At 30.9% G+C, this 13,414-nt stretch overlaps 1 protein-coding gene across 4 annotated transcripts in view; it reads left to right on the top strand.

Annotated features, from left to right (window-relative positions):
- Positions 1 to 13,414, top strand: part of LOC129948843 (5-hydroxytryptamine receptor 2A) — a 351,836-nt gene that overhangs the window by 208,989 nt on the left and 129,433 nt on the right. For all 4 annotated transcript variants that reach the window (XM_056059946.1, XM_056059945.1, XM_056059943.1 and 1 more), the window contains 2 exons: positions 3,490 to 3,623; positions 4,154 to 4,263. In XM_056059946.1, the coding sequence (XP_055915921.1) occupies positions 3,490 to 3,623; positions 4,154 to 4,263 (244 nt within the window). The remainder of the gene's footprint in view (positions 1 to 3,489; positions 3,624 to 4,153; positions 4,264 to 13,414) is intronic.

The raw sequence follows: 13,414 nt of genomic DNA, 5'->3' as shown, positions 1-13,414 counted from the left end.
TTAAGACCAAATGTGCACCGGTATCTCCTCTTAAATCCTTCCCTATTTTTTTGAAGCTCGCACTGTGTAAAGGGTACCCCTTTGAGTGAATATAAATAATAAAAAAAAAACTGAATTGTCTTCATTTTGAACTCAATCCCGTCTCTATACCCGAATACGACGATTGTAACATTGCGTTCAATTGTTATTAAGAGTTCAAGAAATAAAACTGCCATAAACAGTTTTTTTTGTAAAATTTCGATTGTTTCATATTTTTGTAGTGAATGTTAACAAATTCTAAAAGGTTGTTAAACTGTTTATTGTTCCAATTTAATCTATTGCGAAGATTCATTTGTCTTAAGTCAAACAAATAATAGTCACAAATGTGACAATTGTGGAATATTTTCGATAAAACCTCATATTGGAAACCTGAATTGATTATATGAGTTTTTTTGTCTTTTTTTTTTACTATTATTTTAAGTATTTTTATTCATAAAATTGCCCTCATAAAAAAGCCTTCACACTAATTTTTACTACGAAAAGGGAATTCAGTTTTTGTTTCTAATCACGTATGTTATTTTAAGAAGTAAAAACATAACTTTAACTTGACAATACCACTTTGCTTCAGCTATGAGCAGGAATTGACCGACACCTTAATTACGCTTCATAAATTCGTTTAGTGCACCCAAAATAAAATTGCAATTGATCCCATAATTGTAATGAACCAATTTGATCAGCGGTAAGTATCAATATTGGTACCAAATAAACAGAACTGCTCTGCTTAGAGTAATCACAATGCTCAAATGCATGTTAAGGCTTGATTAGATCTACAAAGATTGAATGTTTGGTGTGCAAGATCGTGCCATTTAAGGTCTTTTGATTTTTCTTTTGATATTTATTTTTTATATCGATATTTTCTGTGGCGATATGTTAAGTTGCTAAGCAATTCACACCTTCGTCGAAAACATTCAATTATTGCCAATATACGGTCCCAAGTATTGGAAAAGTCATCGAAAATTTAAAAACTCAGATTAGAATCATCTATGTTTTATTTCACTTCAAAATTCTATACCACTAAAAAAACAGCCTTTATTAAAGATCTTTTGTACCAATGACTTAAAATTCTAGAAAAGTTAACTCTCATTAAGGAAATTTGTATCCTAGTTAATACAAAAATTTGCTTTCACAGTACAAAGTTAAAATGGTGCACTGGGTCGTATACGTACTTTTTTGTTCTTCTTTTCATTTTTGTTTTTATCACAAAATACTCGTATCTTGTTGGAAAATCTATCAATAGTATGGTAGGATTTTACACAAATAACAAAAACAATAACCGTGCTATGGATACTACCGATAAAAGATAAAGTAGAATCGTACTACGGATGGTTTTTGACATTAACACGAGTCTCAAATGGATCTTATGTTATTTTGTTCTCATATGTTGGGAAGCTTGATATTGCATTTGTATCTCGATGGCTGCGTTCGTTGAATTGGAAACATGTGTTTTCTATTGTGGAAAACAATTAATCTGTTACTGTTGATATTATTTACTTTTGTTAATGAAATTGGACTAACTGGGCTTATTTTGAAAGAGAAAACAATAGAAAAGATAATTAAAATTTCTTATGTTTCCACCAAAAGTTTATCTCAGTTTAGATTAAATAAATCTTTTTGGTTCCAATGCAAAAGAAAATTTAAACATGATTAAGTTTGACGGAACTTTCTTAATTGCATGTTTTGGTGTTTCTTATGAAGTGCAAGTGAGATAGTTTGATTCGTTTAAAGCAATGAAGAACTGATTAGTTCAGCATCATATAAGAATATCCTACCTACTCCATGTGCATTTTTTTTTTAATTTAATTATAATAAAACTATGTTTTTTGTACACCAACATAGAAATAAACAGATCATAACGCATTATTCGTAAAACCAACTCCTTCAAACAGGTTTTTCTTTACAAATTTTGACTCGACTCCGATCCCCGACCGGAATCGAGTCGAATCAAGCTCATTTCAACACGAATCAGGTTACTAAAGAATTGAGGTGAGCTTCAACACCAAATGTTAATGTAGTATTCTAAGAACAAACCCCCTCCTTAAACCAATTGTTAAATGAACTTTTTTTATAGAATCTCAATTTCCAGATGTTTTCTTACTTGCAAAATTACCATTTTATTAGTTTTAGTTAGTTTTTTTTGCTGAAGTTCATTTCAGCTTTTGGTTTTCCCATAATTTCTTCTATCTGTTTTTTTTAGTATTATTTTGACAGGTCTTCTTTCAGTTGTACCAACTTTTAAATACAAAAATCTGGCTACTGCCAATGGGCTTTCTTGGGAATTTTGTACTATATCTACTATTTATAGAATGCCAAAAAAACACGGCTAATGCCATCAGCAGTTAGGATATTTAAAAGAAAAAGATATTTTTAAACAAAAAGATGGATCCAAATTTTTAAATTACGTATAAATTGAAATTGTATAATAAAAGTTCGTGTAAAAAGATAATATAATTTGTGTTATCATCTTCCATGGTTCTATTATATTGCAGTTGAATTAACTCTAGATTTTGACTCAATAGAAAAAAGTTCATAGAGCTAAAAGAATAAAAGGAATTAACCACATAAAGCTATTACAGAAGAATTCTAAGTAAACAAAACTTGACTACTACTTACTGCTTTAAGATTTTTTTCAAAACTTGACATGTTTTTTAAAAACCAAAAAAGAAATATCTGTACTTTACACAGTACGTCCAAAATTGGGCTCAGGGGTAAATTGATGAGCATTCCTAGAAGAACCTGTCTAAGGGTTGAATTGTTTGAGGGAAGAATGCAACTATCTAATTGACTAGAGCTTTGCTAATGAAAGTAGCGAAAAAATAATGACACACATGAAGCCTTACAACGGTGCTCACGGGATAGAAACGTTTCACTTAGACAACGGTTTACTAAAATTTTTAAGTCTCTCTTTTAAGTTCTGTCCAAGAGGCTCAAATGAATTATTGGAACACCCACCTGTTTTAATATTTTGACTTAATTTAATTAGTTCATTGGGTAAAAAGTTCATATAATCCAACTATCTTATGTATGCTCAAGGATTATAATTCCGTATAATGAATGAAACCTGTATGATTAACTTTTTTAAATAAAAAACTATTAGAAACTTATCTCATTAGCTAAATATCCTGATATCCTTAAAGTATCTTTGCACCCGAATTATTATTTCAAGACTAACTTTTTGCACACAAACCAATACATATAAAATAATGATCTTAGCACCCTCACTTAATATACTCGCATTTGTTCTAACACTAATTAAAATAATTATGAAATTTTATTTTATACATATATTTTAATCTAACAATATTGTTGTGTATACTCTTGACTATCATTTGTTTACTTCTTTTTTTTCTCTAACTCTTCCTCTCTTTCTCTGTTTCTTTTTTGCATATTTTTCTTCCTACCATTTATATATGTATATTTTATGAACGTGGCAACGACGTGTTGCAATTCCAGGCAACGTTTTTGTAATTGCAGCTATAATTCTGGAGCGGAACTTGCAAAATGTTGCTAATTATCTGGTAGCTTCGCTGGCCGTTGCGGATTTATTCGTTGCCTGTTTAGTGATGCCATTGGGTGCTGTTTATGAGGTAAGAATAAAGCTACTAATTATTTATAATTCCATTGATGCTTCCTCCAACTGGACTTCTATACTAGCATTATAATGTATTAGCGAGTGTATACTTTCGTATGTATATGTACTCGAAAAGCCCAAGGTAGAGTTGGTTATTTGGTTTGTTGGTTTGGACTGTTTGTAAGCACGTGATCGCATTAGTATGGACACGAAGAGGCACTCTAAAAGCAAACAATGTCCTCACTCTTTAGAGGATATTTATTTGGCTTGAGCGCCTTGAAGTTACATTTAATTTTTTTTTTTTTGGTTTCTTGGTTTATTTGTACAGACAATACGTGTTTACAAAATATTGTCCTGAGGCAAGTAGCCATTGCAGGCAGCAACACCACAAAAAAATAACTGACATCTTCTTTAATTGAAGTTGAGGAACAGTTCTGTACGCGCCATTTTATTTAATTAGTCCTTAATTAATGTGTGTGGTGTGTGTAAAATAAGCTTTTATCTTTTATTTCTTTTTCATGTTGCTTGTTTTGCTTGCATAAACAGATTAGTCAAGGATGGATACTTGGACCAGAATTATGTGACATTTGGACGTCGTGTGATGTCCTGTGTTGTACGGCTTCCATTTTACACTTAGTAGCAATAGCAACAGACAGGTGAGTTTTGTTTTATTAAACACAATAGTAAAAAAACGTTGTTATTTTTTAATATCATAGAACACCAATACATGTGGTGTACTTATTATTATAATTATGGGAATGCATTTGGGGTTTTAACTTTTTTTATGACATTTTTAAAATTATAAATGAAAAGAAAATTAAACCAGAAAATTTACTTTTTAATTAAAAAAAATAACATCAAAGAAATATCAATTTTACTAAATTATATCACAGTTAAAATTAAGTGAAGGTTAAAACACTATGAACAAACCAAAACATTATTGGGAAATAACCTACGCAACAAATACCACTAAAAACGCTGCCACATATTTTAATTTAATTCACACTATTTTTGTAATTAATATTTTCGTGGTTTGTGTTTTTGTCTGGCAAATAAAATTTTAGTGGCCGACATAAAAAAAGCAAATTTAAAAATAAAAAAAATGTCGGATATTGTTTGAAATTTCGTTTGTAACTATTTTTATCTTGCCATGCCGTCATTTATTTTGAGAAATGAAGTTTTTATCAGTCTTTTTTTAAAGCATTCACAAGAAATTTAATTTAAAGCAATTTTTTTAAATTAATATAAATTTATATGATGAAAAGAGTGGCCACAAAAAAATAATGATACTTCTGAATCAGATAAAAGTCCACCTTATGAGTGCTATACAATAAAAAGGAGTTAACAAAGTTACAAAAAGACACTCAAAAATGAGGTTTTCGCTGTATATTTTTTTAGTAACTTAAAGTTTTCAAATACCACGGGTATAATTTGCTGAATTAAATCGATTTGATCTTTCAGCAATTTCTTAATGATGTCGGTATACACTCTTTTTATCATGACAAAACAATTTAATTTGTCTTTCTTTCTAAAAATTGAAAATAAGAAAAGCTTAAAAGTTAAAACTGTTTAATAAACACGGTCTTTCGTGTAGCCCTATAAACAAAAGTCCAGCAGTGTCAACTCACATGATCTTGGTGGCCAGTTGAAATCACCACGACAAAAAATTAAGCGGACTAAATGTTTCTTCCAATAAAGCAACATTTGATCAAATTGTGTGGCATGTGGCATCTTCTTCTTGAAACCACATACTCTCCAAGTCGTACTCTTCAATAGCAGATAAAAAACAGTCAGTTTTCTTGTTACCATCACTTCGTTTCGCAGATGTTGAATTCCAGCCCCATACTTTTGAAACAGCAAAATGGATAACCTTTTACTATGAGCGGAATATTTTTGACTTTAAAATTTAAAAAAAAAATGTCAACTACGCTACGGCAATTCTTTTAATTTCATGAATTTTCCAATGATTATATGTAATTTTAAATCTTTGATTTATGTATTTTATCAGGACTTGCTGATCAGTATATTTACAAAAACTGTTCTTAATCTTTCGATCTAGCTGTGTGCTAAGTGGTCCTGTACTGTTTCTGAATACTGCTTATATTCTGGTCAGAGAAACTGATCAATCATACTACAAAACATAGCAGAAATGATTTTCTTACCTTGTTTAGAAAAATAAGTGCCAATTACACCGCTCGTTAGGGTCGTTGGGCACCAGTAACCCATATTTCATTTTTCAACATATCTATCTATTTGAAAATATTTTCAAGCATAAGTGCTGTTTGAAAACATTCCAGCATTATTATGGCGAAAGAGTCTTGGAAAGGCTAGTTTGTAAGGATGGAGCCTTTCTCTCTTCTTCGAAATAACTTGAACTGTTGATATTTTCTTATTCTTGTGGAGACCGATTTCAGTGGATATTGAATATTTTAATTTCAAACTTGAGACACTAAATTTTGTTTTACCAAGACCAGATAAGTTACTCATTTTAACGGACACCTAGTCTATTACAACCTAAAATTAAACATTTTTGATATGATTTGTAATTTTTGACGTTGTTTATTATTGCAATTGGTTCGATTTATCAGATTGCAAATTTAAACATTTTTCAACGTTCCGAATTCCCTTAAATCTTATACTATGTTTGTATGTTCCATCTTTTAGGAAGCTTTTAGAATTTGGACATAATTCAAATATATCATGTTGGTAATTTTTCCCTGTATGGAGGCCTAAGGAGTTCATACAAAACTTGTGAAAATTTTTAATTCAAGTAGCATGCACTTATACAGACTTGCAGTGTAACCTTATAAGTACTTTTTAGAAAATTCCACAAAAACAAAGAACCCCAAAAGTTTAGATGCCTTCATATTTTTCTTTTATTTCAAATAACTTGGAGGTTTCTAACGAAATTTTTACCTTATTACATTTTTGAAAAGCTATGATATCTTATCTCAGTTCAGCTCAAGCAAACTAAAACCATTTCCTCAATTATTATTCTAAATGCCATCTTTTAGTTTCTTTTTCAATCTTTTTTTTTTTTGAAAAAATACAAAACAAAAAGAAAAAAAACTAACATAAAATTTGCATTTTCATACCATCATCACCATCACACATATGCCTGGAAGAAAATTTCAGCTATGATACTTTGGAGAGCACCCAAAACAATAACTAAACTAATTTTCTTTTCTTTCTCTTAAGGATGACATATTAAAAAAATAACAAAAACGAAACAAGTCGAAAACATTAACATGACAATGACAATGTGTAGACGATGACACACGTAGTGATTTTTATGTCCTCGTCGTTGTCGTTGTCATTGTCGTCGTCGGTCGTTGGTTTTGGGACTCGAACGAAGTGATTCAAATTGTTCTACAACCTACTTGTAGTGATGCTACATATAAGGATTAGGGGTTTTTGAAATCCTTTGACACGTTGCCAAATAAGAACAACAACAGCAAAAAAGTACCTAAAGAAAAACATTAAAATAAAAGTTTTGAATGGTTTTATGTAATGACGTTAGATTTAGATGTGATTTTTACTACATTCGATTTCATTATTTAGGTCAAGTTGTGCATCAGTGGTAAATTAATTTAACTTGTGGTATTTTAATCAAACATAACGAGTCTAATGATTATGTACCGCAATAAGAGCGAATAAAGTTTGTAAAGTTGTTTGGCTGTCTGCGTGTAGTTTTTACATTGTAAAGACTTGAAAAATAACTTCATGTAGAAGTTATAGAAGAACTTGTATTGAGAATTTTGTTACGCCAAAGTAGTTTTTTTAAACTGAAGTTTTCAAGTTATTTCTTTCGAATGTTAAAGAAACAGACAGAAACATGAATTTTTAAATCATGTATGTATATGTGAATTTGCATTTGAAACATTCAAAAATTCCTTAAACGTGTTGATTGTATATTTCTTTTGATTTTTCAAAACAAAATCTTGAGTATGAGTACATTTTTTTAATTTCATGATTTTGAATTTTAAAATAAAAAGAAAAATAATATTCTGAATTCTCGAACGACCTTAGAAAAATAAAGTCCCAACATTTGTAAGACGAGTTTTTACGATATTGTATTTGAATTTAAAAAAGATGTCGAAAAAGAACTGTTTTGATAGGTTTTAAAAACTAGATTAAATACAAAACCGAATTTAAATATGAAAACCTCAATTTTATTAGCACACAAAACACCAAGGTGCCCAATTTGCATCGCCAAAACTTTCTTGCTCAAAAAGTCTATGTTTTTAATTTCAGTACAAAAAATGTAGGTTAACTGTTACTCAAAATTTTGGGCAAATCCATCCTTCCAGCATTATTTTCGAAAAAAGAGGATAGGATGCGACCCACACTGCTAACTTCCGACTGTCGATATTTTTAAAAGAGTAACAAAATATTAATAACAACATTTTGTGTCAAATACAAAAGTTTGAAATAAATATCTTTCCTTTTTTTCAAGACAATTGAGTCATGGTTTTTTTTTTATCAATTTAAGGTTTTTTTTTACAAAGAGTTCTTGAATGGATTTTTCTTAAAAAATGTACTTAAAGCCAAAAACAATATTTGGCACCTGATAAAATAACTTTGATGTCTATACCTTTTTTTCTAAAGATTTTAGTCGAAAAACCAATTATTTGGCGTATTTTCTGTCATTTTCATCTATTTGATTTTTCTAAGAATTTAAACACTTTTCTTGTTCTGGTTTTATACAAAATTTTGTAGGTAATACATTTTTTTTTCGGAAAATATTAGAAATGACAAATATTTTTAATTTAAAAAAAAAAAACGTTGGTTCCATTTTTTTCGCATCTATACCAATTTGGGGTCAACCGAATTGTTTACTTTTATATACTTACTTACTTTACTTTAGATTACGCTACAGCGCATTGTGCTCCTGGGCCTCAAATAATAACTTTCGCCAGCGTACTCGATCTCAGTTTTGAATACCAAGTTGATGTGCGTTCACTCCACCAGTGATGAGGCATGCCTCTGCTTCTTGTTCCCTCAGGCTTGGCGTTGAATACCTTACGGGCTGGAACTTCGATGTTCATTCGCTCGACATGCCATCTTAAACCTTGTACACGCAGTTTTTTACCAGTGGAAAGTCGCTGTACAGCTAGTATAACTCTTGATTAAATCTTCCCCGCCAGGTGTTACTTTGCCTGTCGACACAAACCGGACCATAGAACTTACGCAGAACCTTCCTCTCGAAGATACCAAGAGATTCTTCATCCGCCTGGGAGGGTCCATGCTTCTGCACCATACAGCAAGACTGGGATGATTAAAATTTTGTACAGTGTCTCTTTAGTACTTCGAGATAGTGCCTTATTCCTCAACTGCTTGCTTAGGCCAAAGAAGTAGCTATTAGCAAGGGTAATTCTACGTTTGATCTCCGCACTGATGTCATTTGCAGAATCAACACCAGTGTCCAGATAAACAAATTCGTTTACCACCTCGAAGTTGTACCTGTCAATATTCATATTTGGACCACTTTACGGTGTGAATCGACTCTACTTGACGACGGTTAATATTTCGTTTTGTCCTCGTTAATGTCAAGCCCCATTTTTTTCGCTTCAGACTCGACATTATAGAAAACACCCGTTACTGCTCGTTTGGTCCTTCCCATAACTTCGATGTCATCTGCATATCCAAGATATTGTGTTGATTTTTGAAAGATGGTATTGGCGTTGGTATTGCGCACCACTCTTTCAAGAAAAACCAAGACCAATATTGAAGCAGCTAAATGACAGCGCATCGCCTTGTCGAAGTCCTCTGATGGTTTCAAAAGTTTCTATCGAGTCTCTTCCAATTTTGAAGCAGCAACGAGCATTTTCCAGCGTAATTGTGATAAAACGTATCAGTTTAGTAGGGATGCCAAACTCAACATGGCACGGTATAGTTAGTTCCTGTCTACACTGTCATAAGCTGCTTTAAAATCGATGCAAAAATGGCGTGATTCGATGTAATGTTTTTGGGTCTTTTCTAGGATTTGGCGTAGAAAATTTGGTCGATGGTAGATCGACTTTTTTTTAATGACTAATATGAAATAAAAAAACACCCACCTACAATTTTTGAAAATGCTTTATTTATCTTTCTATGTTATTATCTGTAACACAAATTAATTTTAAGTCAACACCGACCATAACAATTCTGGCTATGGGAATTTCCAAATTGAATTTGGGTTTTTAGTGACCCAGATTCTTTAATTTTAATTGTTAAAACATGCTGAGTCCAATGGACCTTGAAAGAGAAAATAATCAGAGATATTCGTACAAAATTCTTTTTAAAAACCACCCGTTTTTATTACTTACCTTGAAAATATGTTTTCAATATGTCCCAACAACGCTATTAAGTGACTCATTTCTTCCCTAATAGTATGTTACTGACTATCTGTACAGATTTTAATTTTAAGTCAGTGTCAAAAAAGCACTAGATGGTTTCAAAAATCAATATTTTTGACGACACGGCTGTATGTACAATATACATTTTTTCAGACTGTATTGTAGAATATAATTGAAAAACACGTTTCGGACTTAATTCTTAGTTATGATTTTGAATTCAAACTTTTATTTGAACTATTCGCTCATCTTTGAAAAATGCTTGTTTTCAAAATTATGTTACGTTAATGGCTAAGTATTGCTTTTTAAAAACTTAAATATTTTAATTGAATTTTGAAGAATGGGATTGTAGATGTGGAAAACTATCACAGATTGTGTTAAAAAAAATCTACTTTTTATATTTAGAAAGCCTCAAAAATCCTTATACTGTTTTTTTTCGATTCGATTTTTCTCAAGAACCTGATAAAATATATTAATTTCGAAGTCGGATTTGATTTAAGGTTATCACACTTATTGAATAAATGCAATTTTATTGCCATTAAGAAAACCTTGTCGACTAGTTTTGTAAAGTAAGATCAGATCAAAATCCTGAATTGGATTTTTTTACGAATCCAAAACTTATCCTAAAGAAGTTATAAGAGTAGTACCTTCATAATTAAAATATCATAATCAATAAAACCTAAATTACTTATAACATAAATTCAAGTGGATATAAAAAGATAATTTTCTTCATAAGCCTTAAACCACTTCTCTTTTGCAAAAACATTTATTTTAAGAAGATAAAATATAAATCAAAAAAATAATACATACAAGATTATACGTCTTATACTACTAGCTAGAGGGTAACGAACACATTAAACATTATGATGTAGACATTAAATCTTCCTTAAAAGATGAACATAATATACCTAAAATATGATATGTGACTCTTGATTACCATCAGTTTAGATGAAAAGATTGTAGATAATATTCATAATATAGTTTTATGAAATAGATTACTTTATACGAGATATATAGAAATAAAAACAAAACTTATGTCATGTTCTCGAACATAAGTGCTGTCATTAAGTCTTCTAATTTGAAAACCAGCCACCGATCGTCAAATGTCTATATAATGTCAAACAGAAGGCTCTCATTTCTCTTCCAAATAGAGACTTGGATTTATGTTCATAAAATTATCCTTTTCAACACAACCTACCCTAAAAAGCCCGCAGAGTTATGTCTTTTAGCTGTATTAGAGCAAGGATCCTATTATTGTTAGCAATTTTGGGATGAAGATTTATATGTTTGACTCTGATGCTCATTCTCAGTGTTAATCGCACGTTTGGGATTATTATCATCATTATTTATCTGCGTTCGAAACTATTTATCAAAATTATAACACCCTATGGCATTTATAGAGAGAACAAAATCCTGCCAAACACAATAACAACAACAACAGTGAAAAATGTGATTAAACTTTGTACCATACATAATACATACATAAGTGTGTATCTTATGCGATTTCTTTTTGCTGTTGTTTTAGTTCAAAAATAACAACAAACATAACAAGAAAACTCATGTATCCTTGCTACGTGATCTTCCGGCCTCATCCTTTACAGGAAATGGCATACATACAGTCTTAGAAAAAAAGCAGCAACAAATTTAGGGACAAAAAACTGCTTTTTGCTTGATACGCGTTCACTCGGTTACCCCGCTATACGCTTAGATATTGTTGTTGTTGGCGTTGTCGTCCTCGTTGGGCTGGCAGATTTATTAATGGACTTACTTAAAGTACTCGTATCTCAAAGTTAGTCTTTTCTATCTAGCAGTACATATAATATACGCCTATACGTAATGTAACGTTGGTATATATTTCATAGGAATATAAGGACATGAACCCTAGATCAACATTAAATAATGTCATGGAGATGAAGCATGTCATTCATTGTTATAAAAGAGTGCGCCTCATGTCTTATGCGTGAGTCATTTCGCTGTTGGGCTGTCTGTGTAAAGGTAGTGTCTATATTAGAGTATCAACTTCTCTTTTTTATAGCCCATTCTTCTAAATATATATACATATATATCAAAAAAGTCATAATCTCACACCCGGTGCGCTCGGCGCCGTGGTGGCACTGTGATGATTATTCCACGACGTTTCCTTTTCCTCCTCAAGGACCCACCTAACACCTTCCATCTTTATTTCAATCGTTGTCGAAGTGTGAAATATAGTTGAAGTTGATATAAGCCTATAACTCTTACGGATGCCTTGCCTTTACCTACTTATGTAAAATTAATGGAAGGTGCGAGTACTTAAGAGAAAATTCTTTCCCACAGTGCCAGACTTAGGAAATATGGGAAGCCATTTTGAAAACAGGATGTCAATATATATTTTTTTTTTGATCAAATTGTAGATTATAATTTATATATCAGAATTTGTTATGGTAAAATTCTGATGGAAAACATGTTTCTTGTCGAAAATGTTAATATAATAACCCAATTTGAGCTCAAATAGTCAAGGGAAATTAAACACAAGAAGAGAATGTGAAACTTCATCCAACAAAGTTGAATGTTTGCAATTGAGCTTTTCATAACTTGGATGGTTTTCTGAGAAATTGATCTTAATTTTTGTAAGAAGATTACATTTTAGGAAGGAAAAAGGGAAATGTTTTTGAAACAGCATTTCCTAAAAATAATAAATATTGTCAATTTTGATACAATTTGATTTTAAAAGTTTAACTTCGAAGAACTTATGCAACAGTAGTCATCATTTTTAATAACTTTGCAAGTGTTTAAGAAATTTGGAGAAGACTTTAAAGGCGAGAGTAAAATTCAGCCAGGTGAGTTATTTCAAAAATACTTTTAGTGTGAATGATGATTCAATTATCAGTGTTTAGTCAATAATAGAACTTATAAGCATTTCTAGAAGTTGATTTGTTGGAGGGGTAGAATTGATCTAGTTGTTTCCTAGAAGACTTTATTTTATAATAGTGAAAAAGTAATAATAAAATGAAAATTTTAGTGCAAAGAGGAATGTATGACTCAAAAAATATCAATTGATATTAGCTAAATGGTGAAAACGGTTAAGATTCTAGCATAATAATGTTTTTAAGTATGGCCTCAATAAATTCACGACATTTATTTGAAAAGGTCGTTTATCGATTTTGGTGGCCAGTAGGGGTCAAAAAACAGTTTGTGCTAAATTGCAGAAGAGTTCAGGATAAGACCCACACTGATAACTTCAAACCCGAACCTGTTTGTTCAGTTTTTCTAAAACTTTAATAAAATTTTAATAACAATATTTTCTGTATGATAAAAAGTTTTAAGTTCGTTCTCATACAAAATTTTGAGTCAAAAACCATTTTTTATCAATTTTTTTGTATTATTTTTGTAGAATGTCATTTTGTAAGGAATGTTGTCAAATAAGTTTTTAAAGTTACCAACAATATTTTGCACATACAAAAAGTTTGATATCAATATCTGTTTTCATTTC

The sequence above is a fragment of the Eupeodes corollae genome, chromosome 3, assembly GCF_945859685.1.
Source record: "Eupeodes corollae chromosome 3, idEupCoro1.1, whole genome shotgun sequence".
Taxonomy (NCBI): domain Eukaryota; kingdom Metazoa; phylum Arthropoda; class Insecta; order Diptera; family Syrphidae; genus Eupeodes; species Eupeodes corollae.
The sequence above is the reverse complement of the archived record's forward strand: the minus strand, read 5'-3'. Positions and strand labels throughout refer to the sequence as shown.